At 38.9% G+C, this 24,426-nt stretch overlaps 1 protein-coding gene across 4 annotated transcripts in view; it reads right to left on the minus strand.

The window, feature by feature from the left end:
- Positions 1-24,426, minus strand: part of stam (signal transducing adaptor molecule) — a 32,558-nt gene that overhangs the window by 5,712 nt on the left and 2,420 nt on the right. For 3 of the 4 annotated variants that reach the window (XM_012964454.3, XM_012964453.3, NM_203906.1), the window contains 12 exon segments: positions 17,832-17,916; positions 17,028-17,103; positions 15,201-15,296; positions 12,351-12,497; positions 11,800-11,890; positions 10,682-10,868; positions 9,998-10,092; positions 8,417-8,505; positions 7,562-7,649; positions 7,127-7,181; positions 6,597-6,750; positions 3,106-3,278 (listed from right to left, as the gene is read on the minus strand). In XM_012964454.3, coding sequence (XP_012819908.1) covers positions 3,106-3,278; positions 6,597-6,750; positions 7,127-7,181; positions 7,562-7,649; positions 8,417-8,505; positions 9,998-10,092; positions 10,682-10,868; positions 11,800-11,890; positions 12,351-12,497; positions 15,201-15,296; positions 17,028-17,078 — 1,226 coding nt within the window. In that variant the 5' untranslated portion in view covers positions 17,079-17,103; positions 17,832-17,916. 4 annotated transcript variants of the gene reach the window in all.

The following is a 24,426-nucleotide window of genomic DNA, read 5'->3' on the forward strand; positions in this document are numbered from 1 at the left end:
CACACCAGCAAATCCACCTCTGAATGGCTGAAGAAAAACAAAATGAAGACTTTGGAGTGGCCTAGTCAAAGTCCTGACCTGAATCCTATTGAGATGTTGTGGCATGACCTTAAAAAGGCGGTTCATGCTAGAAAACCCTAAAATAAAGCTGAATTACAACAATTCTGCAAAGATGAGTGGGCCAAAATTCCTCCAGAGTGCTGTAAAAGACTCGTTGCAAGTTATCGCAAACGCTTGATTGCAGTTATTGCTGCTAAGGGTGGCCCAACCAGTTATTAGGTTCAGGGGGCAATTACTTTTTCACACAGGGCCATGTAGGTTTGGATTTTTTTTCTCCCTAAGTAATAAAAACCCTCATTTAAAAACTGCATTTTGTGTTTACTTGTGTTATCTTTGACTAATAGTTAAATGTGTTTGATGATCAGAAACATTTTGTGTGACAAACATGCAAAAGAATAAGAAATCAGGAAGGGGGCAAATAGTTTTTCACACCACTGTATTTACAAGGTACCTTTCCTAGCACACATTCTTGCATTCCCTTGTCTACTAGTCCATGCCCCGCTGGCTTCTTGTATGAGAATTAGGACACCACAGGAAGGTCATATAAAGAGCAAAATGTACAGGAGGTTGGAACTGTTAGCCTTCCCTTCAGACATTGCGTACTCTCCCAAATTGTACCCTACAAATACAAGCTCAGTACAAAACTACAAAAAGAAGAGTACAGAGGCATGCCATATCCATGGACTGTAAATAGCATAGCAGTGCTACACTCCTGCAGGCCTCAATCCCAAACAGGATTCATATATTGACTCATTTAGAGACAATCCTGGACAAGTGAAGAAAACTCAGCAAATCACTTGAAAAAGGGATGTGTTCAGGGAACATGTCGTGATATGCACCAATAAAAGGTGTTTGCAGACTAAACACTGCTGTTCCCTTGTTTGTTTCTACATTTCATTTGATGCAAGTAAAGAAAACCTAAGGACAACTTGACCATCCAGGAAAGAAAGGTCATACAGTCCTTTAAGAACAACAAGGATATTCTAATAAAACCAGCGGACCAGAGGACTTATACTTCTGACTACATCACAGAGGCCCCCAGACAGCTGTCTAACCCCAGTCACTACACCAAATTGTCCCAGCAGGGGCCTACATTAAAGGGGTGGTTCACCTTAAGGTTAACTTTTAGTATGTTATAGAATGGCATATACTTAGCAACTTTTAAACTGGTCTCCATTTTTAATTGTATTTACTTTTTGAATTATTTGCCTTCTTCTTCTGACTCTGCAGATTTCAAATGGGGGTCACTGACCCCAGCAGCCAAAAAATTATTGCTCTGTGAGGCTACAATTTTACAATATTACAATTTAACTTATCTTTCTATGTATGGCCTCCTCTAGTGATATTCCAGTTTCTTTTTCAAATCACTGCCTGGTTGCTAGGTTAAATTGGACCCTAGCAACCAGACAGCTGCTGAAATTCCAATGATGGATGATGAATGGCAATGATGGATGTTGAATATGTGTATACTAACATACCCCATGAAGGTGGGGCAGCAGCATGCAAGGAATTCCTGGAAAGTCACAGACTACCAGCGATACTACTGTAACCCTGATTGGATTCATACTTACAGCACTATTTCTTATTTGGCCAGAAAGTGTGCACCCCAGTATAATAACCTTTTAATGGCTAAACTTGAACAGGATTTCCTCTCCTCCTCCTGTACCACCAAACCCCTGGCATACCTCCACTATATTGATGACACTGTTATCATTTGGGCAGATACTGAACAAAAAATCATTCCACAAACAATTCAATAGCTTTCACCCCACTATCAACTTTTATTAGCTTACTCCACCACCCACATTCACATACCACCTTATATTGGAAACCCACAGACAAACCTTCCAGGTTGATATATGACAATTTCCACCCGGACCACACCAACCACGCCATCATCTATAGCCAGGCCCTACGCTACAACAAAATCAGTTCTAATACCTTAGAAAAGGACCAAGGAAGGAAAGACTTTATTAGTTGAGGCTACAACCCAATGATTGTAGCCCACAACATACACAAAGTTGCAAAAATTACCAGGAATAGACAGCTAAAATACAAACAAAAAAGAGAGACAAACTGGGTACCACTTGTCACAACCCATAGCTAAAGCTCTCAGGAAAATAGCTACAAGGCACACTACAAAAAGATGAAAGGCTAAATATAAGAACATAATTCTGAATCCACTTCTTCTGGCATTTAGAAAACCTCCAAACCTGTGGAAACTTATAAAAAGTTCCCTTTCAGTACCCAGCAGCGATGGAGCCGACCCATGTTGAATGACGAGATGAAAGACACATGCTCTCCTGGCACACTAGAGGAATACAATATCCACGGGCAATACACTTGCTCATCTAGCAATATGGTTTATGCAATAATATGCACCAGTGTCCAACAGGAGGCAGTCATGCAGGGGAAACTGTACAAAGCCTCAGAAAAAGGACTACCCACTGGTTTACCATAAACAATAAAAAACTTGACACTCCAGTAGAAAAGTATTTCATAGCCCCAACCACAGCCTGTATGACAGTTATCAAAGGCAATTTCAAAACAGAAAATTAACAATTAGTGTGGGAATTCAAACTTTTAAAAGTCTGGAAACAGGGCTGAATTTACAAATTTTTACAAATTAAAAATATACATATCAGTGGAGACAACAAACTATTACTGTAATATGCATTCACTTTAGGTCTCATTGGTGCCTTGTCTGGACCCCTTTGCATAACCCACCTCCCCAATCCAAATTATGCTTATGGGGTATTTCTTTTGTTTCCCAGTTTTTTGGTGTACAAAATAATACATATTTATGTCAGAGCAAACATAACGTCTTTGTATTCAGCTCTGAAGGCACTGAAAGCTCCCTGTGATTATCATCTTAGCCAATAAAGGAATCACCTTTACACAACTTTTTGTTAAGCTCCATATCAAATGTTTCACCCTATAACACGGTCTAATATGCAAGCACAGTTATCCATATTATCTGAATGTAAAGTGAAAGTAAGACAGAGTAGTAATATTGTTTAAGTAGAAAATAAATATTCACATTACTTATAGGAAGCTTGTGGGGACTGGCTGGGCAGCTCATTGCTTGCAGGATGTGGAACGGCTCCCTGATTTAGAGAAGGAAGTTGTTCTGTCGGGATTGGGTAGGTCTGAATATGACCCATCTGCGCATTCCCTGTAACAAGATAGGCAGCGTTCGGATGGGGGCCCTGATAGGACTAAAGAGGAAAAAAATAAAAACAAAACAGGAAAGAGGAAGTGAATACAATGCTTGTCAAATAAATTTCCATCCCTATCATTCCCCTCCCTTCATTGAAATATCAGTTGATGCAACTTTGTGGAATTTACAACATATATGTCCTGATATAAACTACATCCCTAAAGAGACAGGAGCCAAAGTGACAAAATATACTGGTTATACAAATGTTGCTGGGTTCTTGTTATCTGCACTAGGCTCCAAGCAGTGCATTCCAGTTTACGATATATTGCTGAAAATATTTTTTTATTCAGAATGAACTTTATTCCCACAAGCAGTCCAACAGAAATACAGGTCCTTTTCAAAAAATTAGCATATTGTGATAAAGTTCATTATTTTCTGTAATGTACTGATAAACATTAGACTTTCATATATTTTAGATTCATTACACACAACTGAAGTAGTTCAAGCCTTTTCTTGTTTTAATATTGATGATTGTGGCATACAGCTCATGAAAAACCAAAATTCCTATCTCAAAAAATTAGCATATTTCATCCGCCCAATAAAAGAAAAGTGTTTTTAATACAAAAAAAGTCAACCTTCAAATAATTATGTTCAGTTATGCACTCAATACTTGGTCGGGAATCCTTTTGCAGAAATGACTGCTTCAATGTGGCGTGGCATGGAGGCAATCAGCCTGTGGCACTGCTCAGGTGTTATGGAGGCCCAGGATGCTTCAATAGCGGCCTTAAGCTCATCCAGAGTGTTGGGTCTTGTGTCTCTCAACTTTCTCTTCACAATATCCCACAGATTCTCTATGGGGTTCAGGTCAGGAGAGTTGGCAGGCCAATTGAGCACAGTAATACCATGGGCAGTAAACCATTTACCAGTGGTTTTGGCACTGTGAGCAGGTGCCAGGTCATGCTGAAAAATGAAATCTTCATCTCCATAAAGCTTTTCAGCAGATGGAAGCATGAAGTGCTCCAAAATCTCCTGATAGCTAGCTGCATTGACCCTGCCCTTGATAAAACACAGTGGACCAACACCAGCAGCTGACATGGCACCCCAGACCATCACTGACTGTGGGTACTTGACACTGGACTTCAGGCATTTTGGCATTTCCCTCTCCCCAGTCTTCCTCCAGACTCTGGCACCTTGATTTCCGAATGACATACTTTGGACCACTGAGCAACAGTCCAGTGCTGCTTCTCTGTAGCCCAGGTCAGGCGCTTCTGCCGCTGTTTCTGGTTCAAAAGTGGCTTGACCTGGGGAATGCAGCACCTGTAGCCCATTTCCTGCACGCGCCTGTACATGGTGGCTCTGGATGTTTCTACTCCAGACTCAGTCCACTGCTTCCGCAGGTCCCCCAAGGTCAGGAATCGGTCCTTCTCCACAATCTTCCTCAGGGCCCAGTCACCTCTTCTCGTTGTGCAGCGTTTTCTGCCACACTTTTTCCTTCCCACAGACTTCCCACTGAGGTGCCTTGATACAGCACTCTGGGAACAGCCTATTTGTTCAGAAATTTCTTTCTGTGTCTTACCCTCTTGCTTGAGGGTGTCAATGATGGCCTTCTGGACAGCAGTCAGGTCGGCAGTCTTACCCATGATTGCAGTTTTGAGTAATGAACCAGGCTGGGAGTTTTTAAAAGCCTCAGGAATCTTTTGCAGGTTTTTAGAGTTAATTTGTTGATTCAGATGATTAGGTTAATAGCTCGTTTAGAGAACCTTTTCATGATATGCTAATTTTTTGAGATACGAATTTTGGGTTTTCATGAGCTGTATGCCACAATCATCAATATTAAAACAAGAAAAGGCTTGAACTACTTCAGTTGTGTGTAATGAATCTAAAATATATGAAAGTCTAATGTTTATCAGTACATTACAGAAAATAATGAACTTTATCACAATATGCTAATTTTTTGAAAAGGACCTGTATATATGGTAACTGCCAGCAGAAGTGTTACAGTCTAAAGATCTAGTAACTATGGTTTATGGGTGTCTTCAGTTTGGTAAGCCTACCTAAGGAACACTTGCAGCACCAAAACTGCTGATAAACTGACTGATTTTTAAGATCTGTGTCCATTTTCTACATAGCCCCAGCCAATCCAAAGGTCATCCACTTATTTCATTTTCAGTGCCATATAAAATACAAGCCACTTCATAACCAGTGATCCTTTTTCTCCTATTTGTCACTGAAAACAGCAGGTTAGAAGTTAAGCTTGACCAATCTCGCCTGGCAATAGGACTGTGGGTCCAAATAAACTAGACCTGCACCCTATGTGTAGTGTGCTTTGTCAGCAAAAACCTATCAATAACATGTGTTTCAGGCTGGCCCATGTACCTCTATCAGGTTCCATAACCGTGCCACTAGTGGCCCAAATATAACTGTATAGCACTATAAAACTTTTCTAAGTTTGTGGCAAACAAAACAATTGGAAGTAGACTGCTACATTATTACAGGTGTGGAACCTATTTTCCAGAATGCTCAGGACCTGGGGTTTACCAGATAAGAAGTTTTTTTCCAGAATTTTTTCTTCATACTTTAAGTTTAGTAAAAAATTACTTTAACATTAAACAAGCTCAGTAGAATTGTTTTGGCTCCAATAAGGATTAATTATATCTAAGCTGGGATCAAGTACAAGGTACTGTTTTATTATTACAGAGAAAATACTAAAATTTTGAACTATTTGATTAAAATGAAGTCTATGGGAAATTAACTTTCTGTAATTCAAAGCTTTCTGTATAATAGGTTCCTGGCTAATGGATCCCATACCTGTATCTGTTTCCTGATAATCTCTTATACAAGGGATAAAAGGAGATTTCCATGCAAGTCAATGAGGCAGTTTTAAGTATCTTGGCACATTGTTCTTGGGCTACTTAAAAACAAGGCACTCAGTGAACCTGAATTGCCCCTTGCTCCATTTCCTTTAAAGCTATGACACACAAAGCTGTTTATAGCCAGCTACTTGTTGCGGCTACAAAATGCCAGAAAATACCCTGCCATAGACAGTACTGAAATTGTCTGTGCTAAAACACACAAATTATTAATTTGTCCATTTTGTAGTTGCAACAAGTTGCTGGCTACAAGCAGCTCTGTGTGTCATTGAGACCCACTCATTTTACATATACATACCAAGGTTGGCAGACATACAGAGATATATGGGTATATAACATCAGCACAGTAACGCAAAAGTATTACCATACGGTAAGGTTTAAGGATCTTCGGTATAGCCGATTACATTTGTGCTCTTTTTCAATTGACAAACAAGATACTTATTCTGACCTATCACTTCCTGCTTAATGCCTTAATAAATTGCAGTCCTTATTTACAGGAATCGTACCTGTTGAGGTGGAACAGCAGCTGACTGCATGTAAAACTGTTGGTTCTGCATCTTTGCATACATAGAATACATTGGATCCTCATTCATTAATTTGGTATATAATGAGAGTGCTTCCATTACTTTAACATTTAGCTCCGAGAGTTCAGAGTGTTTCCTGGAAAACAGTAAATCATTTAACCAGTGCAGGAATAGGATAAATGGAGTTGAAATGTGTGGGATTCATATATTTACATAGGAGTAACTGAATGCATATTCAGGGGAGGTAGAGGTGTAAGTTACACATTATTTTAAAGGTGAACTAAAGGCTCAGGGGAAAAAAAGTAAAAACGCAGATTTACTTCCCTAAACCCTTACACAATGTTCTTCAACCCCAGAGCTGCAGGCACTTGCACAGAAAGGAAAGCCCATATTTCCCCATAAAAGCTAAAGCAAAATGGTTGCATATATCTAAAAGATGAATATTCTTGTTTCTTTGAATGTGCTGTCTAGGAATACAATGTGATGTGAAAGGCTATTTTTATTGTACAGACCTGTCAATGTCTTCAAGTTTTTCATCTATTAATGGTCCCATCTGATGGCAAGCAGCTGAAAAGAAAAAGAAGGTAAGGCCTTTAAGAGCAATGCAAGGGAAACAATAGTACTAGACCATTTTGGTACAGGTGGATATGTATTAGTTTTAACACACATCCCATGTTCCCGCTGATATACCGAATATCTGTCTCATTGTATGCCAGGGCACAGCCAATTAAACATCATCTACTACATCAACCTTAGAAGGCAGACAATTGCCAGGGATATATTATGTTTATGTGCATTTGGCAACAACAAAATAAAAATTGTCCCACCTATTTAAAAAAGAAATGTTGCTAATGCCTTACAAGAAGACTTTCTTATGAATAATAGGCTACACAGGACAGCCAGTCTATTATTGACAGTCTATTTAAAACAGAAATATGGAGAATCACCTTCCAGATGAAGTAAATCTGTAGGATCAGGCAAACCATCTGTTGGATCTGCACTCTGAAGCATTTGTAGTAAGTGATCCATTTTATCCTGTAGAAACATGGGGGGGAGGAAGCATGTTAGTTCACACCAAAAAATTAAATGCACAAAATTCCCACATTTCCTTAGTGTCCCGTAATCCTAAAACACCAGTTTTTATAACATCTTCCACAAATGATGCCAGGTTGAAAAGTAACAAGTGCCATCAGGAAGTAATGGCCAAGGAATGATCTTTTATCCTTCCTTTAAAATGTATGGGCATGTATGTAAAATATAATTTAAAATGACACAAAACAGCAGGATGTAACCTGTAATATATACTGTATGTGCCTATGGTTAATATGGGTACTTGCTGCACCCAGTCCTACTGCCATCTAGTGTTTATAATATGATACGGTGCTATAAGGGGAACTAAAACATAACCATGTGGCAATTTTTTTTTAGAGTAGACCTATAAAGCACATTTTTACCATTTTTCCAGAGAAACTGTTAGTGTAACATTACCTATTACCTTGAGAAAATATTGGGATATTGAGGAATATCAAGATGCCAGCTATTCTCAGTATCGCATTTTCCTTACTTGTTTATTTTACAAGTTTAGAATTTTCTAGATGCTTCTAAAGCTGTATCCTTCAGTACCCCCCGCCAACATTTACTAAAGACCTAACTTTTTATACAAGCCACTTCCCCAACCATTCAGCTCTACTTCCAGATCTCTTATTTCATTGTACTTGCAATCCATTCTACTCTATGGCCTTGATTCCTCTTACTGGAACAACATAGTAAGAAAGCTGACCCTTAAGGACATCTTTACTCACCTCATCAATGTAAACTGGCTCAGGTTCTGGCTCAATGGTCTCTACTTGAACTTCATCACTGAACTGTACAGTTTTCTTCTCAGTTTTTACTTGAAAAAATAATAATAATAATAATAATAATAATAGCATGAAACACAGGACCACAACACTGCAAAGTGTTCTAATGACTGGATACTTTCTCAGAGATCCACAAGGTTACTTGTGCTGTAAAATACTTTCAACATAACTATAGACTGTACAAAAAATACACTTTCAGCACAGACAGGGGTAACAGTGCAACTAAATCAAGCAATCACCAAATTGCTAAACTAATGTCTAGTCACAAACATTAAGGACAGTGTGTTACTTATCAGTATTGTAGCAAGTTTGCATTTGCTGCTTACCCAATCTTACAATTTGCAATATAGGTCTGGGCCAGAAAGGGGTTCTGAGTTTTTATGGCTAAGCAACAGCTGAGAAATGCCAGCAATAAATGTATATAATTGTATCAGATTATACCAAAGTTTAAAGTTATGGAACATGCTAGTCTGGCCTGGACTTGCAATCTGTGGATTCTGGCAAATGCCAGAGGGGCTGCTATAAAATGCCACAGACAGTCACTATTTATTGGGATGGTGGGGGGCCGCTGTACTTGAAATGTAAAAAAAAGAGCCTTGGCATGGGAACTGAGCTTGCAAATTCACCCAGGCTGTACTCAAGCAATGACAATGATATAATTTTTCTATGTTTGTGTGCAGAATGTACAAATCACCTGTTTAAAAGCAAACATATTTGGTTGCTAAGAGTTACTGCATCCGGGCAACCATAGTGCCTTTTATTACATACGGGGATAAGTAGCTTAACCTTTCTTATGGCTTGATTTAAAAAGGTTAGGTACCATTATCTACAGCAGCGTTTTTCAACCACTGTTCCGCGGCACACTAGTGTGCCGCGAGATGTTGCCTGGTGTGCCGTAGGCAGGGCACCAATGTACTAGGGGGGCACTGCTCTTGGCACCAATGTACTAGGGGGGCACTGCTGCTGGGCACCAATGTACTTGGGGGGCACTGCTCTTGGCACCAATGTACTAGGGGGGCACTGCTGCTGGGCACCAATGTACTAGGGGGGCACTGCTGCTGGGCACAGAGAATTTTTTAACATTTTCTAATGGTGGTGTGCCTCGTGATTTTTTCATGAAACAAGTGTGCCTTTGCCCAAAAAAGGTTGAAAAACACTGATCTACAGTATTTATATTTGCAAGTAGTGATCATTTTGATCATCTTTGCAAGTATTTTGTAAAGGGATTTTCTCTCTGTCCTGTGAAACTCCTTGTTTTTAGGACAGGTAGTTAACTTGCTCTTCAGAACAGATAAATTGTCCTTTAGCATATTTTGGTGTCTTTTTGTGCCAGAAGAGTGCAAAGAGACAGAAAGACAATGCTATGTTCAAGTGTGCCAAGTGTGCAAGCTGCACTTTCTATCACTCATTCTATGGTCCCGTTATGTTGTTTTTAACAACACTCTGTTTAAAGCCTGGATGGTTTCAATTAGAACCCTGAGCACTGCAGCATTTTTCAACTATATATCTGATACATGAACTTACTCATCTCCAGCTCAGCAGTAAGGTCGGCTGTGACAAAATTAGAGGGAAAGAGTCCAATTCCTTCATTAGTTTCGCCTTTCCACCAGTTGGGGTCACTGAAGGAAACAAACAGCAGTGATTAGTTATAAAGTGAGGCAATGCAATGCTACATGTCACTTTAGCATCACCCCATTAAAATAGCCAACTGGACATTTATACATCCGTTCAATACAATTCTGGCTGGCCAAGGACAGCATGAATATTGCTTCAGCAGGGCACCTGCTCTGACATGTTATATTACTATAAAAGATATCTAAAAGCAAATGAGAGAAAGAAAAAAAGAGGGGGACAGATAGACATCTTGTACTTTTGGCTTCAGCTGTACTGCACCGTAAGCTGGGACATTTTGCAAAGTTTCAAAGCCATGCAGTTGTTTCTTTGAGGGCACAGCAAAATATTTACCCACAGTGTTTACCCTGTGTGTGCCCATCAGTTCTTCATCTTGCAGTGTTGCCGTGTATATATCGCGGAAGTAGACAAACGTCCTGACATTTTGCATTCTTGCACTACAGTGCTTTTATACCAGTGGCATAAATTATATGCAGGAAATCTCATGGATAAATCTAAAGGAGTTCCATGAAGTAGTGCATAAATTGATAAGAATATGTGTAGTGTTCTACAAAAAAGGCTACAATGTGAACTCACCTGTCATCCAGCACCGTAACTATGTCACCTGCCTTAAAGGTCAATTCATTGTCCTCAGCAGCCTCAAAGTCATAAATGGCCTGCACTTTTCTCCCCTCAGGTTTGAGTGCGCTCAGGAGGCTGGAGCTTGGATATAGACCTGAAACGGTGCTTTGTTGCTTTTGCTCCTTTAGTGATAATTCTATTGCTGCAAAACAATCAAAAAGGATGATTTTATATTCACAATCAATACAAGTTTAAATTGTACCCTGTTTTATGCAGGTTGTCTCACACAAAGAAGGGAGTTATATTTTCAATTCCCCCGCCTCCAGCTTTCTTGCTTTAAGATACAAGCTTCCTTATCACTAGAATATTAACATTGCTATTAGTCGTTAACATTAAGTAAAATACAAAATATAAATCAGACCACTAAATATACACACACACACACAATATATTCCTTGACTGGTAAAAGACGATATGATGTTGCACCAACCAAAGGTATGTTCCTTTGCCATTTCACCATTTATTTTTAAGCTAATGTTGTGTCTGCTGCCACTTCCCTTGTATAACCTATAGTCGACACAGTTTTCAGCTGCAGTTTTGTGAAACTCTAAAATATACATTCTCAAACTGTGGAGATCCAACCAATGGGAAGAGGGACCCAGTCTGAAGGGAAGATGGGGATGAATGCTTATTCACTATACTGAATATTCCTTTAAACCTAAAATAGGGTAACTGTACAGTATGTTGGAAAGCTTATTATGAGCATTTGATATCACAAAGGAAGCCCTGAACCCAGGTACTGAAAAACCCTGCCTAAAACATAACAAAATTGGTGTACTTAAAAGCTTGACAACTTACATTTGTACAAAATAGTAATACAGTACAATGTATGATATTATGCAGCATAATAAAATAAGGAGCACATTTAACTTGTCTTTCTGTACAGGCAACACAGAGCAGGATGGGTCATGCCTCCAGGATAATGGAGAGGAATCAGCTGACCATTCTGCTGCAATACCCAAGAGTTACAAGTACTAATCCATAATGTTTCAATGTGTTTCAAGTGGAAAAACAGATTTGGGATGGGATTCTGCAATCAGTTGCCCCACCAAACGAGATACATTTATCTGTACCTTTTGCAAGATCCTCTTCTTCTTTCTTAGTTGCTGCTGTTCCAGGGTCTTTAGCGACTAATGCAGGACTGGCCTTTGCTTGATCTGCAGCCTTCAGAGGAAGAAAATTTGAAAATCATTCTAAACCTGTAAAAGTACCAGCTCAAAAACAATTCTGGACAGTTCTGCCATACTGTAGTTATGGGTACAATGTTGGCAAGCAATTACATGGTAATTAGCAGAAATATGAAATAGAACTGGTTCTGTAGTTAGGGTTACTTCCTAGTGTAAGCTGATTTTACAGCAGTGCCTACACTGACTTGAACAATATAAATGTACTGTATATGTGTACTCATAAGAGTATATTTAGATGCTTTTAAGAGTAAAGGAGTTTCCTAAAGGTCAGTTAGTTGAACCTGAGATCTCCAGCTCTTTTGGTTGGCTGGCAGTTGTCAACCAACTGTAGGGGCATGCATTTGCCACATTTTGAGGCCACTACCTAGGTAAGTACAGTATATGTATATCCGCCAGTAAGTGTCACAAGACAGAACAGTTTACCACTGGTCTCATACCTGGGAGCCAACTGCAGGGAAAGTGACTCCTTGCTCCTTGAGATTCTTTATCATAGCTGATATTAAACTCAGTTGCGGGTCATTCTTGAACTCGTCAGCCCATTCCACCATCAGAGCTTTTAACTTCTCACACACCTTTGGATGTCCCTGTTAAGAACAACAAACTAGAAGCATTAGAACCACAGGAATGTTTGCCAATTAATGCATAATCAGAATCCAAAGCCAAAGGCACAGGACTGGAATATTTAGTGTATGAGTTCTCCTTAAGTTTGCGTATATTACAGATGGAATCGAAGCTTCAATTGTATGGCTATTTTTATTTTTAATTGCTTATTTTTCTTCTCAGAACCTCTACTATTCATCTTCTATAAAGACTTCAAGACTGCAGCTTGGTTGCTATGGTTAGCAACCAGATTACAGTTTAAATTCCAAGCCAGACAGCAGCATTACAAAAATGTAAAGACAAATCAATAAATAAAAATAACTTTGGAATGTGATGTTTTCTTTCTGTACAAAAATATATAACTGCCTGCACACATTTCTACCCAGAAATGATAGAGAAGAAAGTAGATGCTGTGCAAGATTATAAGGCTGGGGATGGTTTTAAGGCCAAGGTCTGACTGTTTCAAGCATTACCTGAAAGTCTCTAAGAAACCTACAGAGTAACCCTATGGGAATCATGCAGCAACCAGATGGACTAGGTGGCCAGTCACTTGGGGAACACAGAATCATGATGCTGATCGACAGCACTGTAACACCAAAAAAATGAAAGTGTTTTAAAGAAATTAAAATATAATGTACTGTTGCCCTGCACTGTTAAAAGTTGTGTTTGATACAGAAACCCTACTATAGTTTATTTAATAAACTGCTGTGTAACTGTGGGGGCAGCCATTCCAGCTTGAAAAAAGGAGAAAAGGCACAGGTTACATTGCAGAAAACAGATAAGCTCTGTAGAATACAATGGTGTTTTAACGGTTATCTGCTAAGTAACATGTGCCTTTTCTCCTTTGAATGGCACAGCAGCTTTGTTTATATAAACTATAGTAGGGTTTCTTAGGCAAACATACCAGTTGTTCCAGTGCAGGGTAACAGTGAATTATACTGTAATTATGGTTATACACTTTCATTTTTTTGTTGTTACTGTTCCTTTAAGCAAGTCACCTGTGACTGCACTACATACTGGGCTCAAACACAATTTTGAGGAGTACTGACCCATATTTAAAAAAATTGGCATTGAATAAAGTGAAAGCAAATTAATATTAAACGTGTGTGCTATAAAGCCTTAGCCTAATTTTGAGCTATTCCTGGCAAAAGGTGGCCACACACAGGCCAATTTAAAGCACAATCCAATTGGAGATTCTACGTAATGCTGCTCATGAGCAGAGATGTGTATGTTTCACCCCCTGTGTTCATGTTGGACTCATCGAACTGCACCTTATGTGCGAAAAGTAAATGACACAGACATGATGGGTATATAATACAGATGTAAAGCTGCTGCAGCCCATTTCTGTGGCACTTAACTAGCTGGCAATAAACACCGCTAACAAACCCAACAGTATTTCCATTTTCCATATAAAAACTTGTTAATTAGCTCAAAGTGGCCTTTAAGAATGTTTAATTGAATGTGACACAGAAGCAGGAAAATAATTGGAAATATGAGCAAATTAAATTCTTCGAATTGGGAAGATGAAAAGGAGTCAAGTGTTCCTATGGCAACTTTAGAGAGGAAGATTAAACCACAGCCAGTTGTTGGAGAGCTTTAGATGTTCCATCTCAAAATCAAATATATGAAATTAGTTTAATTTAAAAAAAAAAAAAAAAAAAAACCTGCGCTTATTGATTTCATTATTCCACAGAAGAAAAGGCACAGTTCAGGATTATTTTACGGACTGCATTTAAACAACTCAACTCCCACTCTTATAGCAGCACTATTTGTTAAATAAGTGACAGATATCTAATTTACTTGCTATTAATGTTCCCTCTGACACAAAATGTGCGAGTAACACAGTAGGGGGTTCTGAGCAAGTACTGACTGACTGCACCAAACACTGCATTGGCTTTTATGGTCCTATTTATAAATTGTCAAAACAGAGGGGAATTCTATTGCAATGGCATAGACAAATAAAACTGGCTGTCTATGTATAAAGCATTGGAATGGATCTCTTTGATAGCCATAGGAAAAAAAAATGAGAGAGAGAAAAAATGTAATGAAAACATTCATCAAAAATACAAGTGACTTGAAACAAGAGATCTTTATAAATAGCCAAAACAGATGAAATGTGATAATTCAACCAAAAACTATTTTCCTGTAACAACTGTTAATGGCATATATGTGCATTCCAAATGTCTTTAACTTAATTGAAGCTAACTACCTCATGGCCACAGCATTTGAATACCACTACCTGTGCTGTCATCAAAACTCTATTAAAGCCCCATATGGCTTCCCATTAAAATGCCTTGTGTGCCTCTGGGCAAGCACCGCATTGGACATCTTTATCCTACAGGTCTGTTAATATCCCTGGGCCAAGGATCAGATCAGCCTAATTGGGGCTCAGTGCGTATGGGAAGCTTTGATGGTGAGAACCAGGGTAAATGCTTATTTGCAGTCCTAGACATTCCATGAAATCCAGCCAGTTAGCATAACATTTAAGCTCACCACATATATGTAATGTTTTTATACATCTGAGGGCTCTGACCAAACTGGCTCACACTTTAGTCACAAAGTGGGGACTGAGCCCACAGTCTGACAAACCCAAATGTAAAAGGAGCCTAGGATATACAGTACCTTTGAAATTCACATTGCTTTGTATGTGTTTACCATACAAAATCCCTTGCCAACCGATCACTTACCTTATTTAAAACACTGCTGACTTCACTTGCAAAATCTCTGGAGCATACTTCTAAGTGAAAGATCTTTCCACAGTTTGAAACACAGGCACCGAGTAACTGAAAGATAATAAGGGGAATTATACTGAACAAGCACTAGATAACATACAGTATCTATAAATAATGTCTATAAATCTAGGAAGTATTTTCCATGCATAGATAAGCACAACACATTAAGACAATTGCCTATGCCCCAGCTCACATTAATACATATATATTATATATAAGCAATGAAATAAACATAAGCCAGGATTCTCATTCATCCCACCTACAATGCAAGAGATTAAGCATTTTTGTTTCCTTTACTGCTGAACTGAAGGTGTGCTGTTGAATTCATTAGATCAGTATTTTAAACAGGGAAAGAGGGGCAATATAAATCTATATGCACCTTTGTGCAACAAAAGAAAAATAAATTGGACTTGTGTTGGAAATTTACTCTGCTTACTCTTTATTTTAAATATAGCACTAATGGATTATTGAAGTGTTTTATCCTCACTGGTACCTCCACCTTAGAATAATCTTCATGAGTTTGCCAAAGAGCACCATAAAGGCCTTTGTATAATACAAATGTAATATAACTGGTCTGCTACTTGGGTAGAGTTGAAGAGGTGCTTGTTTAGTTTCTAATGAAGGTCGGTACGAAAATTGCTTAAAGGAATACCGACATGGGAAAACATGTTTTTTTTTTTCCAAAACACATCAGTTAATAGAGCTTCTTCAGCAGAATCCTGCATTGAAATCTGTTTTTCGGAAGCACAAACAGATTTTTTTATATTTAATTTTGCAATTTCACATGGGGCTAGCCATATTCTTCATTTCCCAGGGTGCCACAGCCATGTAACCTGTGCGCTGATAAGATTCAGTCACACTTTCCTGCAAGTTGGAATGATATCACCACCTCCCCCCCCCCCCCAGCAACAATCAGAACAACAATGGGAAGGTAGCAAGATACCAGCTATCTAACAACTGTATTGCTAAAAGTGGTAGGTATGATAACAGCACTCAGTAGTAAAAAATTCTGGCTTGGGACTCCTCCAGTTACTTGGGAGTAGGATACCTGAAAGCAGTTCTAATGTGTAGCGCTGGCTCCTTCTGAAAGCTCAGACTCAGGCACAATGCACTGAGATGGCACCTACACACCCATATTACAACTAAAATAAAATACATTTGTTGGCTCAAGAATAAAATTTTAAATGGTAGAGTGAATTATTTGCTATGTAAACAGTGTAATTTAGAAATAAAAAGTAAACCATAAAAATCATGACATAATCCCTTTCCAGGCCTAAACTTTATTCAACCTGCTGAATTCCCAACACCTGTAATATCGATCCACAGCGCATGTCAATTTATCAAAATATCCTACTTATTAACCAGAGTTCCACGGTGACATACTGAAAACATGACTACATTGAAGGCCCAGTAATCTATATTTACAAACCAAGTACAGGTATGGAAACCTTTATCCTGAAACCCGTTATCCAGAAAGTAACGAATTATGGAAAGGCCATCTCCCATAGACTCCATTATAAGCAAATAATTCTAATTTTTTAAAAATGATTTCCTTTTTCTCTGTAATGTTAAAACAGTACCTTGTACTTGATCCCAACTAAGATATGATTAATCCTTATTGGAGGCAAAACAAGCCTATTGAGTTTATATAATATTTAAATGATTTTTTAGCAGACTTATTACGGAAATATCCCTTATCCAGAAAACCTGAGGTCCCGAGCATTCTGGATAACAGGTATTATACCTGTATTAGCAAATAACTGTTATAAAGGGGACACTTACAGTAAGGGCTTGCATTGCCACATGGGGATCCTTATGGTTCACTCTCCTCATTATGGACCGCAGGCAGTCTTTAGGTCTGATAGGGATTAAACACAATGTATTAGAAGTGAGACATTCTGTGCTGTAAATATACTATAAAACACCAATAAAAAGATATTTTGATTTGTTATTGGCAGTAACAGCAGAGAGGGAGGCATCTATGTTTTTGAGTGCAAAAGAAACATTGAGTCATTTTTCTTAGGAATATACACTAACAGGAATGTACATTAATTCCAAAGCAACTATCTGTCAGTACAGTTAGAGTACACAGCTTCAGCACTTGCAATTAAATACATCACAACTTTAGTACTAATGACTTATCATATTTGAGTCATTGACCTGTGAATAATGGAAGCTAAACCTGACTCCTGACAAGCTGCTGCCTTTGACACCTGGAGGCTAGCTCCTAGAAAGCTTTTGTTACACACAATGCACCATAGTACAGACGGATCCAAAGAAAGAATTGCAAAACAAACATACCCAGGCAAACGAGCATATCAAGCTACAGAAATAGAATGGTGTACACCCACACATGCAAACATTTCTGGTCAAAATATGCTCACATAGACTCAATGTGTGTTTTATTTCACACATATATGCACCCCCTATAAACATCACTGTGATTGCAGATGATTCTGGTAACACTGCACTAATGTAATTACAAACTGTGTGTATCAGGCACTAGCTGTTGTGGTACAAATGGTTTGTAATTACATCAGTGGCCGGCTCTGCTCATATGTTATATATAAATATATTAAGGCTTACCCTGTTCGCGACTGACCAACTTTATCACAAAGATCCAGGATAAGTCCCCAATCCTCGGCTGTGTTCAGTTCACTAGTTGCTTTCTCTGTACAATAAAAAAGAAAATATGCACTGTTTTAAGTAACACTGCCTTCAGCTGAATGTTAAGCTAAAGTACTGGTGGGAAATTGATTTACGTATTTATTTTGATTTATTTATATTGGCATTTTTGTTTTTGAACTCTACTTTCCAGCTCTCTGGGAAGCCAGCTGATGCCTCATCTTATAGCTAGGATTCTAGGTATAGGTGGGACGGAATATTTAGTAAAATTCAAATGTCTGCTTATTAAAAAAACTTGAAATCAGCATGCAAAAACTTGAATTGCAGTATAAACTTAAATTCGAACATTGATAAATCTGATAAATAAGCACGATCTTACAATACTTATGGTAGAAAACAATTACCCCTTATCTGTGTTTATTTTACAATTACAATACTGCTGGCCAGAAGACAAATAGGACAGATTTTTGTACAAGAGCTAGGTAGATAGGGAAGGGTATCTTAAGCCAAAGGAATAAAAGTCACAAAGATATAAATTATATCTGCACTTTTTATGTCCACAAGATAGCAATACACTGCTCATGTAATCCAAACTGATGTATACCGTTTAAGGGCCCGTGCGCAGTTCAGCCAAACTTGCTATGGTTTTGTTCATTTGGGCCAACAGCAATGAGTGATATGGTGTTGCAGCTCCTTATCTGTTTATGCAGTGCAATCCACTGGCCAACATGTTCCACTGATCATAAACCTGTCTTATTGCAAACCAACCAAAATCCATGCTACACAGTAATTGCTGGCAATTGTCCATCCAGGATACAATTAACAAAAAAACAATTTTATCAACAAGTGTACAGCCAAATTCAATCACAGTTGGCTGTGCCATGGTACAAGCAGTTCTTTCAGGATTCCCATTAACCATATTTTGTGATGCCAGAAGTTGTGCTGTGGAACATTAAGCCAGCGTTTAGTTTCTATGTACCATTCTATTTACCATGTTTTGTATTGTAGTTCTCTGCCATGTCCCGTACAGTAGGCATAGGGCAGACAGCCAAGGTGTCTCAAAGTGTTCATAGACATTAATGTCAAATATTGGCGACTAGTTTTCTTGAAACGGGTTACATTCTTCTAACAGCAGGTCATGGGATGCAGGTACATAAATCCCTACTGAATCACAATGAATATATCTTGTGCAGAAGCAGTCAAAAGAATGTCAGCTTCGAAGTTGTGACAGCCCCTGAGCCAACATAATCGGTACAGTTTTGACTAAAATAAATTTCATTGTAATTATATAGCACATTACAAACATATTTGTGTTGTTGCCTTTGTGATTTAATAGTGATACATGTGTTTTAAATGACGTACATATTACATACCTTCATAAGTGTTAGGCTCAAGTGAATGTTAATGCCTGCACAAGTGCCCCACCGTATTAGATCAGCACAACAGATGGCTGGTAAGACGATGATACCCATGTAGCTTGAGTCATAAATAATCATTACAAGTAACTGGCAAAAAGTACACAAATATTTGGTGCAGTATTGTATTACTGAGTAAGACAAAATATAATTTTACAGATGATAGGAAGCCAGGTCAGCTATGCCCCACCTATTATACTTAGTACAAGCATGGGATCTATTATCAGGAAACCCGTTATCCAGAAAGTTCTGAATTATGGGAAGGCCATCTCTCATAAACTCCATTATAAGCATAAAATTCTAATTTGTAAAATGTATTTCCTTTTTCTCTGTAATAATAAAACAGTACAGGTATCGGACCCCTTATCCGGAAACCCGTTATCCAGAAAGCTCCGAATTACGGAATGCCCGTCTCCCATAGACTCCATTTTAATCAAATAATTCAAAATTTTAAAACTAATTTCCTTTTTCTATGTAGAAATAAAACAGAACCTTTTAATTGATCCCAACTAAGATATAATTAATCCTTATTGGATGCAAAACAATCCTATTGGGTTTAATTAAGGTTTTATTGATTTTTTAGTAGACTTAAGGTGCTGAGATCCAAATTACGGAAAGACCCCTTATCCGGAATACCCTTGGTCCCGAGCATTCTGGATAATGGGTCCCATACCTGTACCATGTACTTGATCCTAACTAATTGATTCTTAATGGTGGCAAAACAATCCTATGGAGTTTAATTAATATTTAAATGATTTTTCAGTAGACTTAAGGCATGGAGATCAAAATTTTGATGAGATCCCTTATCCAGAAAATCCCAGGTCCCAAGCATTCTGGATAACAGGTTCCAAACTTGTATAAGATTTTGCCAAGGATGAGCAAAAAGTCAAAAAGTTACCATACAACTGTACAGGCTATAAGCACAGCCTAATGTAATGCCTAATGCATTTCAGGTTTTCAGTTGATTATCCCTAAGTACTATACAGGAAGCAGGCCCTGCAACTGCTGGGGGCACAGGAGGCCCAGTAGGGTGCTGATTGATAAGCAGTTATAGTTTACATTTATAAAATGTCTTATTTTGAAGTGTAAAGTGGTTAAAGGATTTTGCAAGAACGCCACTGGTTACCTCACAAACACCCACAGACCAATAATCTTTTCCAAGCCAAATGCATTTGAATGGAGTGCTTTAAGTATGCTTAAAACCGATCTGCGTGTATTATTGGTTTTCAACTGTCAGAGATCCCAGGAGAAGTGCTAAAGGGAGAACGGAGGCAGGATAGCGCTGCCCAGAAATTCTCAAGCAGAGCGATGGGACGTTAAATGAAACATTTATCTGCCCATGATGATTTCAATTACAGGCTTTCAAACCTCACACCGGCCTTAATCAGTAAGAAAAGCTTTTTTACCGCAAGACGCTCACCAAATGCTTATAATTTCAACCATAAATTGGCCCAAAGCAAGGGATCAGCCTGGCTATACCACTCCAGTTAAATACATGCCTCCTTGGGTCTGGGCTCAATTGCTCTGTGGGAGAAAAGTGATTTCTATTTTGCTTTTGTAACAGTGGTTGAAGCACTTATAGTGTTAAAGGTGAACTAAAGCTTAACACAAAAGTAGGCTAGAAATGTTGCACATTTTGTTTTGTGCTTCTGTACCAGCCCAAGGCACCCACAGCCTTTGGCAGGGAAGATCTGTGCCCCCAAAGATGCCCCAGTAGCCCCCCATCTTCTTTCTGCTGATTCCCTGCACATGCTCTGTGCTGCTGTCACTTACTGAGCTTAGGGGCCCACTCACTATATACTGTATATACAGAAAAGTTTTAATAAATAAAGCTGATTGTAAAAATCGGCCCTGTAGCCTCAGCTTAAGTGACAGGGAAACCTCTTTTCAGCTTGGAGATGAGCCCTAAGCTTAGCTTCCCAACAGCTACCTAAAGCACACTCAGCATGTGAGGTCACTGATACTACTAACAAAATCCAAGATTATGACCCCCTGTGCACAACTCTGAAGACCTTCTAGAATCTTTGGGCTGGGGATTAAGCTCTGTTTATAAAATATGGCATTTTCAGACATATTTATTTTTAGGTTGTAGTTCTCCTTTAAGGATAAATACACAGAGCAGACTGCTGTTCTTCTGGCACACAATGAAAATGGCACCCCATCACTGGAAATGGATGTGGTTTTGAGTACCAGATGCTTCAATTAATAATTTATCTACATCCATCCATCAGACCTGTTATCCACAATGCTTGGGTCCTGGATAACAGGATAAGTGGTGTTTCAATAATTTGTATCTCCATACATTAAGCTACTAAAAATCATTCAAATATTAAATAAAGTCAATACGATTATTTGCCTCCAATAAGGCAACAAGGATTAATTATACCTAGTTTTTTGGTCCCACCAATATATAATGCATTTACCAGACATTACACCAAAAAAAGGTAAAGTGGGGGGTTCGTATACACACATATATATATATATATATACACACACATATATATATATATATATATACACACACATATAATGTATACACTGGGGCCACCCATACCATAACTCAGTGCATTCCTACTGTAGCCTGATCCAGTAGGGGTTATGCTGCAAATGGAAAGAAGGGTTCAACATTTAGGTAGCATAGGGTAATTAAGGGGCACAGTGGGTTATAAGAGTTCTGTTTCCATCCCAGCTAAGATAAGTACATTCAGCGACATGCTCCTATAGCCAGCAAATGAAGCTTGTAGCATACTTTTTTACTAAAGGACAAGTTTTATTGCGGGGAGGGTGCTGCCTGAGTGATTTTGAGCTTTACAGGACAGGGACAGCTTTTTTATTGTATCTGTTAATGCTTGGCTTTGCATATAACTGCAAACACTGTACAGTCACATAAAACAGTAAGTACCCAATGGGAATTTCTACTGTTTTCAACATTTTTGTGCAAAATAGGTCAATTATCAAAATCCACAATTACAAGGTGCTTGTAATAAGATGGCCATGGCAAAACCTTCTGTACAACCCTGAGCCTAGCATGAAAAATCATCATACATTTGAAGGACCTTCATTTACCGACCCAATGCCCTATGTGAGGGCATACTACAATATTATACTCAAAGGAACTTTTATGGTCATGGTCTTATTACAACATTCCACACGTACCAGACTGAAGCATGAAGAAGGAAAGGCTATTCTGTTGCACCCCCTTGTCTGCCAAGGAGGGAAAGCAAAGGAAAAGTAAACCTCATGCAATGTATGTTATTTCAAACTTTGAAGTCATTTACACATCTGCAAATGTTACAGTTAAGGTAACTGGTATATATTGCTGAGGACACAGGGTACTATAGCTGGCACCAGATGATACAGATTTTACTATGTTTCCACTTTATTTATTAGGGTGTGTATAGCCCTGCAGAAAGCAGCATCCCAAGCAGCCCATAACTGAGCGCATCTCCCTAATGTAAAAAAGTGCAGGTTGGGAATCTGGAGAGAGCCCTGGGACCAGGCTGAAAGCTTCCAATGCCAATTGCAAGACTGCCTCATCCATTAGCCCTTCCTGTATTACACAGCTTGCTTCTCAGGACTGTTACTTAGCATGCTGCTAATCCTACAAATGTGCCAAAGAGGACAGATTTCAAAACCCTCTCTGGGCCTTACTCTTGAAAGAATGTAACAGGAGTTGGGTCTTATGCAGGTCTGTTAATCAGCTGGCTTGCAACAATGTTTCAGGAGTCAGTGTCAGGAGTGCAGACAGACAGATGATGCTTTCAATAGCAATACCATTTACACCATAGAAACTTGTGATGACTATATATTGGAAAGATTCTTGGAATTACATTTTCTTTATTTATGCAAAAATATTTGTTTTTAGATGAGGAACCCCTTTAAGGAGATAACCTATTTTATGTTCTAATAATATTACATTTATATTAATTTAAATAGGCTCAGGCCACAACAACTGTCTATAACTGAAAAGTCACCTAACACTGATCTATTTGTACATATAAAGTTTTTAAAGGAAATATAAGCCCTCAAAACAAATGAATGGAAAATTGCTCAAAAAATTGCAATTTACCTTCATTTTGCTTGTTGTAAAGGTATTATTAGTTTTTACACTGTTACTATAATAAGTTTGAAAGAACAGTGCCACCTACTGTTCATTTAGGCCAACTAGCAGAATATTAAATTAGGGACAACAAACAGATGGCTTTAAGTGGCCATACATGGGCCGCTAAAAGCTGTTGATTTTGTCCCTATGGACCGAGTCAGCAGCTTATTTGCCCATGTAAGGGGCCCTCCTATGGGCCTATCTGCCCAACATCAGGCTAAAAATTGCACAGCTATTTATCAGACAGGTTTAAAAATCCCATCGGTTCGAAGACCCAATCAGCAAGCTCATCCTGATGGCCTGCATTAACAGTCGTTGAGATTTTGATGGCTAGGCAGAAGGGCCAAGTAGTTGATAATGGGCTGATCCGATCACCTCAAGGTGGGCAACTCAGAGAAAGATCCTCTTGTTCGATGACCTTACCAAACAAGCAATGTATGGCCTACATAAGTTGAAATCTCACTGCTTTACACCTTAACAGAAGTAAATGCACATCTTTAGCGGGTAGAACCTCTAGACCAGTGCTGTCCAACTGGCGACCCCCCTCTGTGTGGCCCCCCACCTGTCTGGCTGCTTTGATGCCTTACCTTTGAGTAAGCATTAAATGGTATCAGTACTGAGATTAACTGGCCCCCTGCATGGTTCTCACCTCAGATTCAGGCTGTAATCCCTCTGTATTGTTTAAAAAATGTAATCCCCTGTGTTTTTCACACCTTTTAATACCTGCATTGTTCACCCCCTGCAGTGTTCACACCTCAGGCTCAGCCTGTAATCACTCCCATTGTTCACTTCTTCACACCTCAGACATAGGTACTGTAGGCAGAGTATGGCACATACAGCCAGCATAGGTCAGGGAGGGTATGGCACACACAGTCAGGGTAGGGCAGGCAGAGTATGGCACATACAGGCAGGGTAGGGCAGGCAGAGTATGGCACACAGAGGCAGCATAGGGAAGGCAGAGTATGGCACACACAGACAGGGTAGGGAAGGCAGAGTATGACACACAGAGGCAGCATAGGGAAGGCAGAGTATGGCACAC

This window comes from Xenopus tropicalis, chromosome 6, assembly GCF_000004195.4.
Source record: "Xenopus tropicalis strain Nigerian chromosome 6, UCB_Xtro_10.0, whole genome shotgun sequence".
NCBI lineage: Eukaryota > Metazoa > Chordata > Amphibia > Anura > Pipidae > Xenopus > Xenopus tropicalis.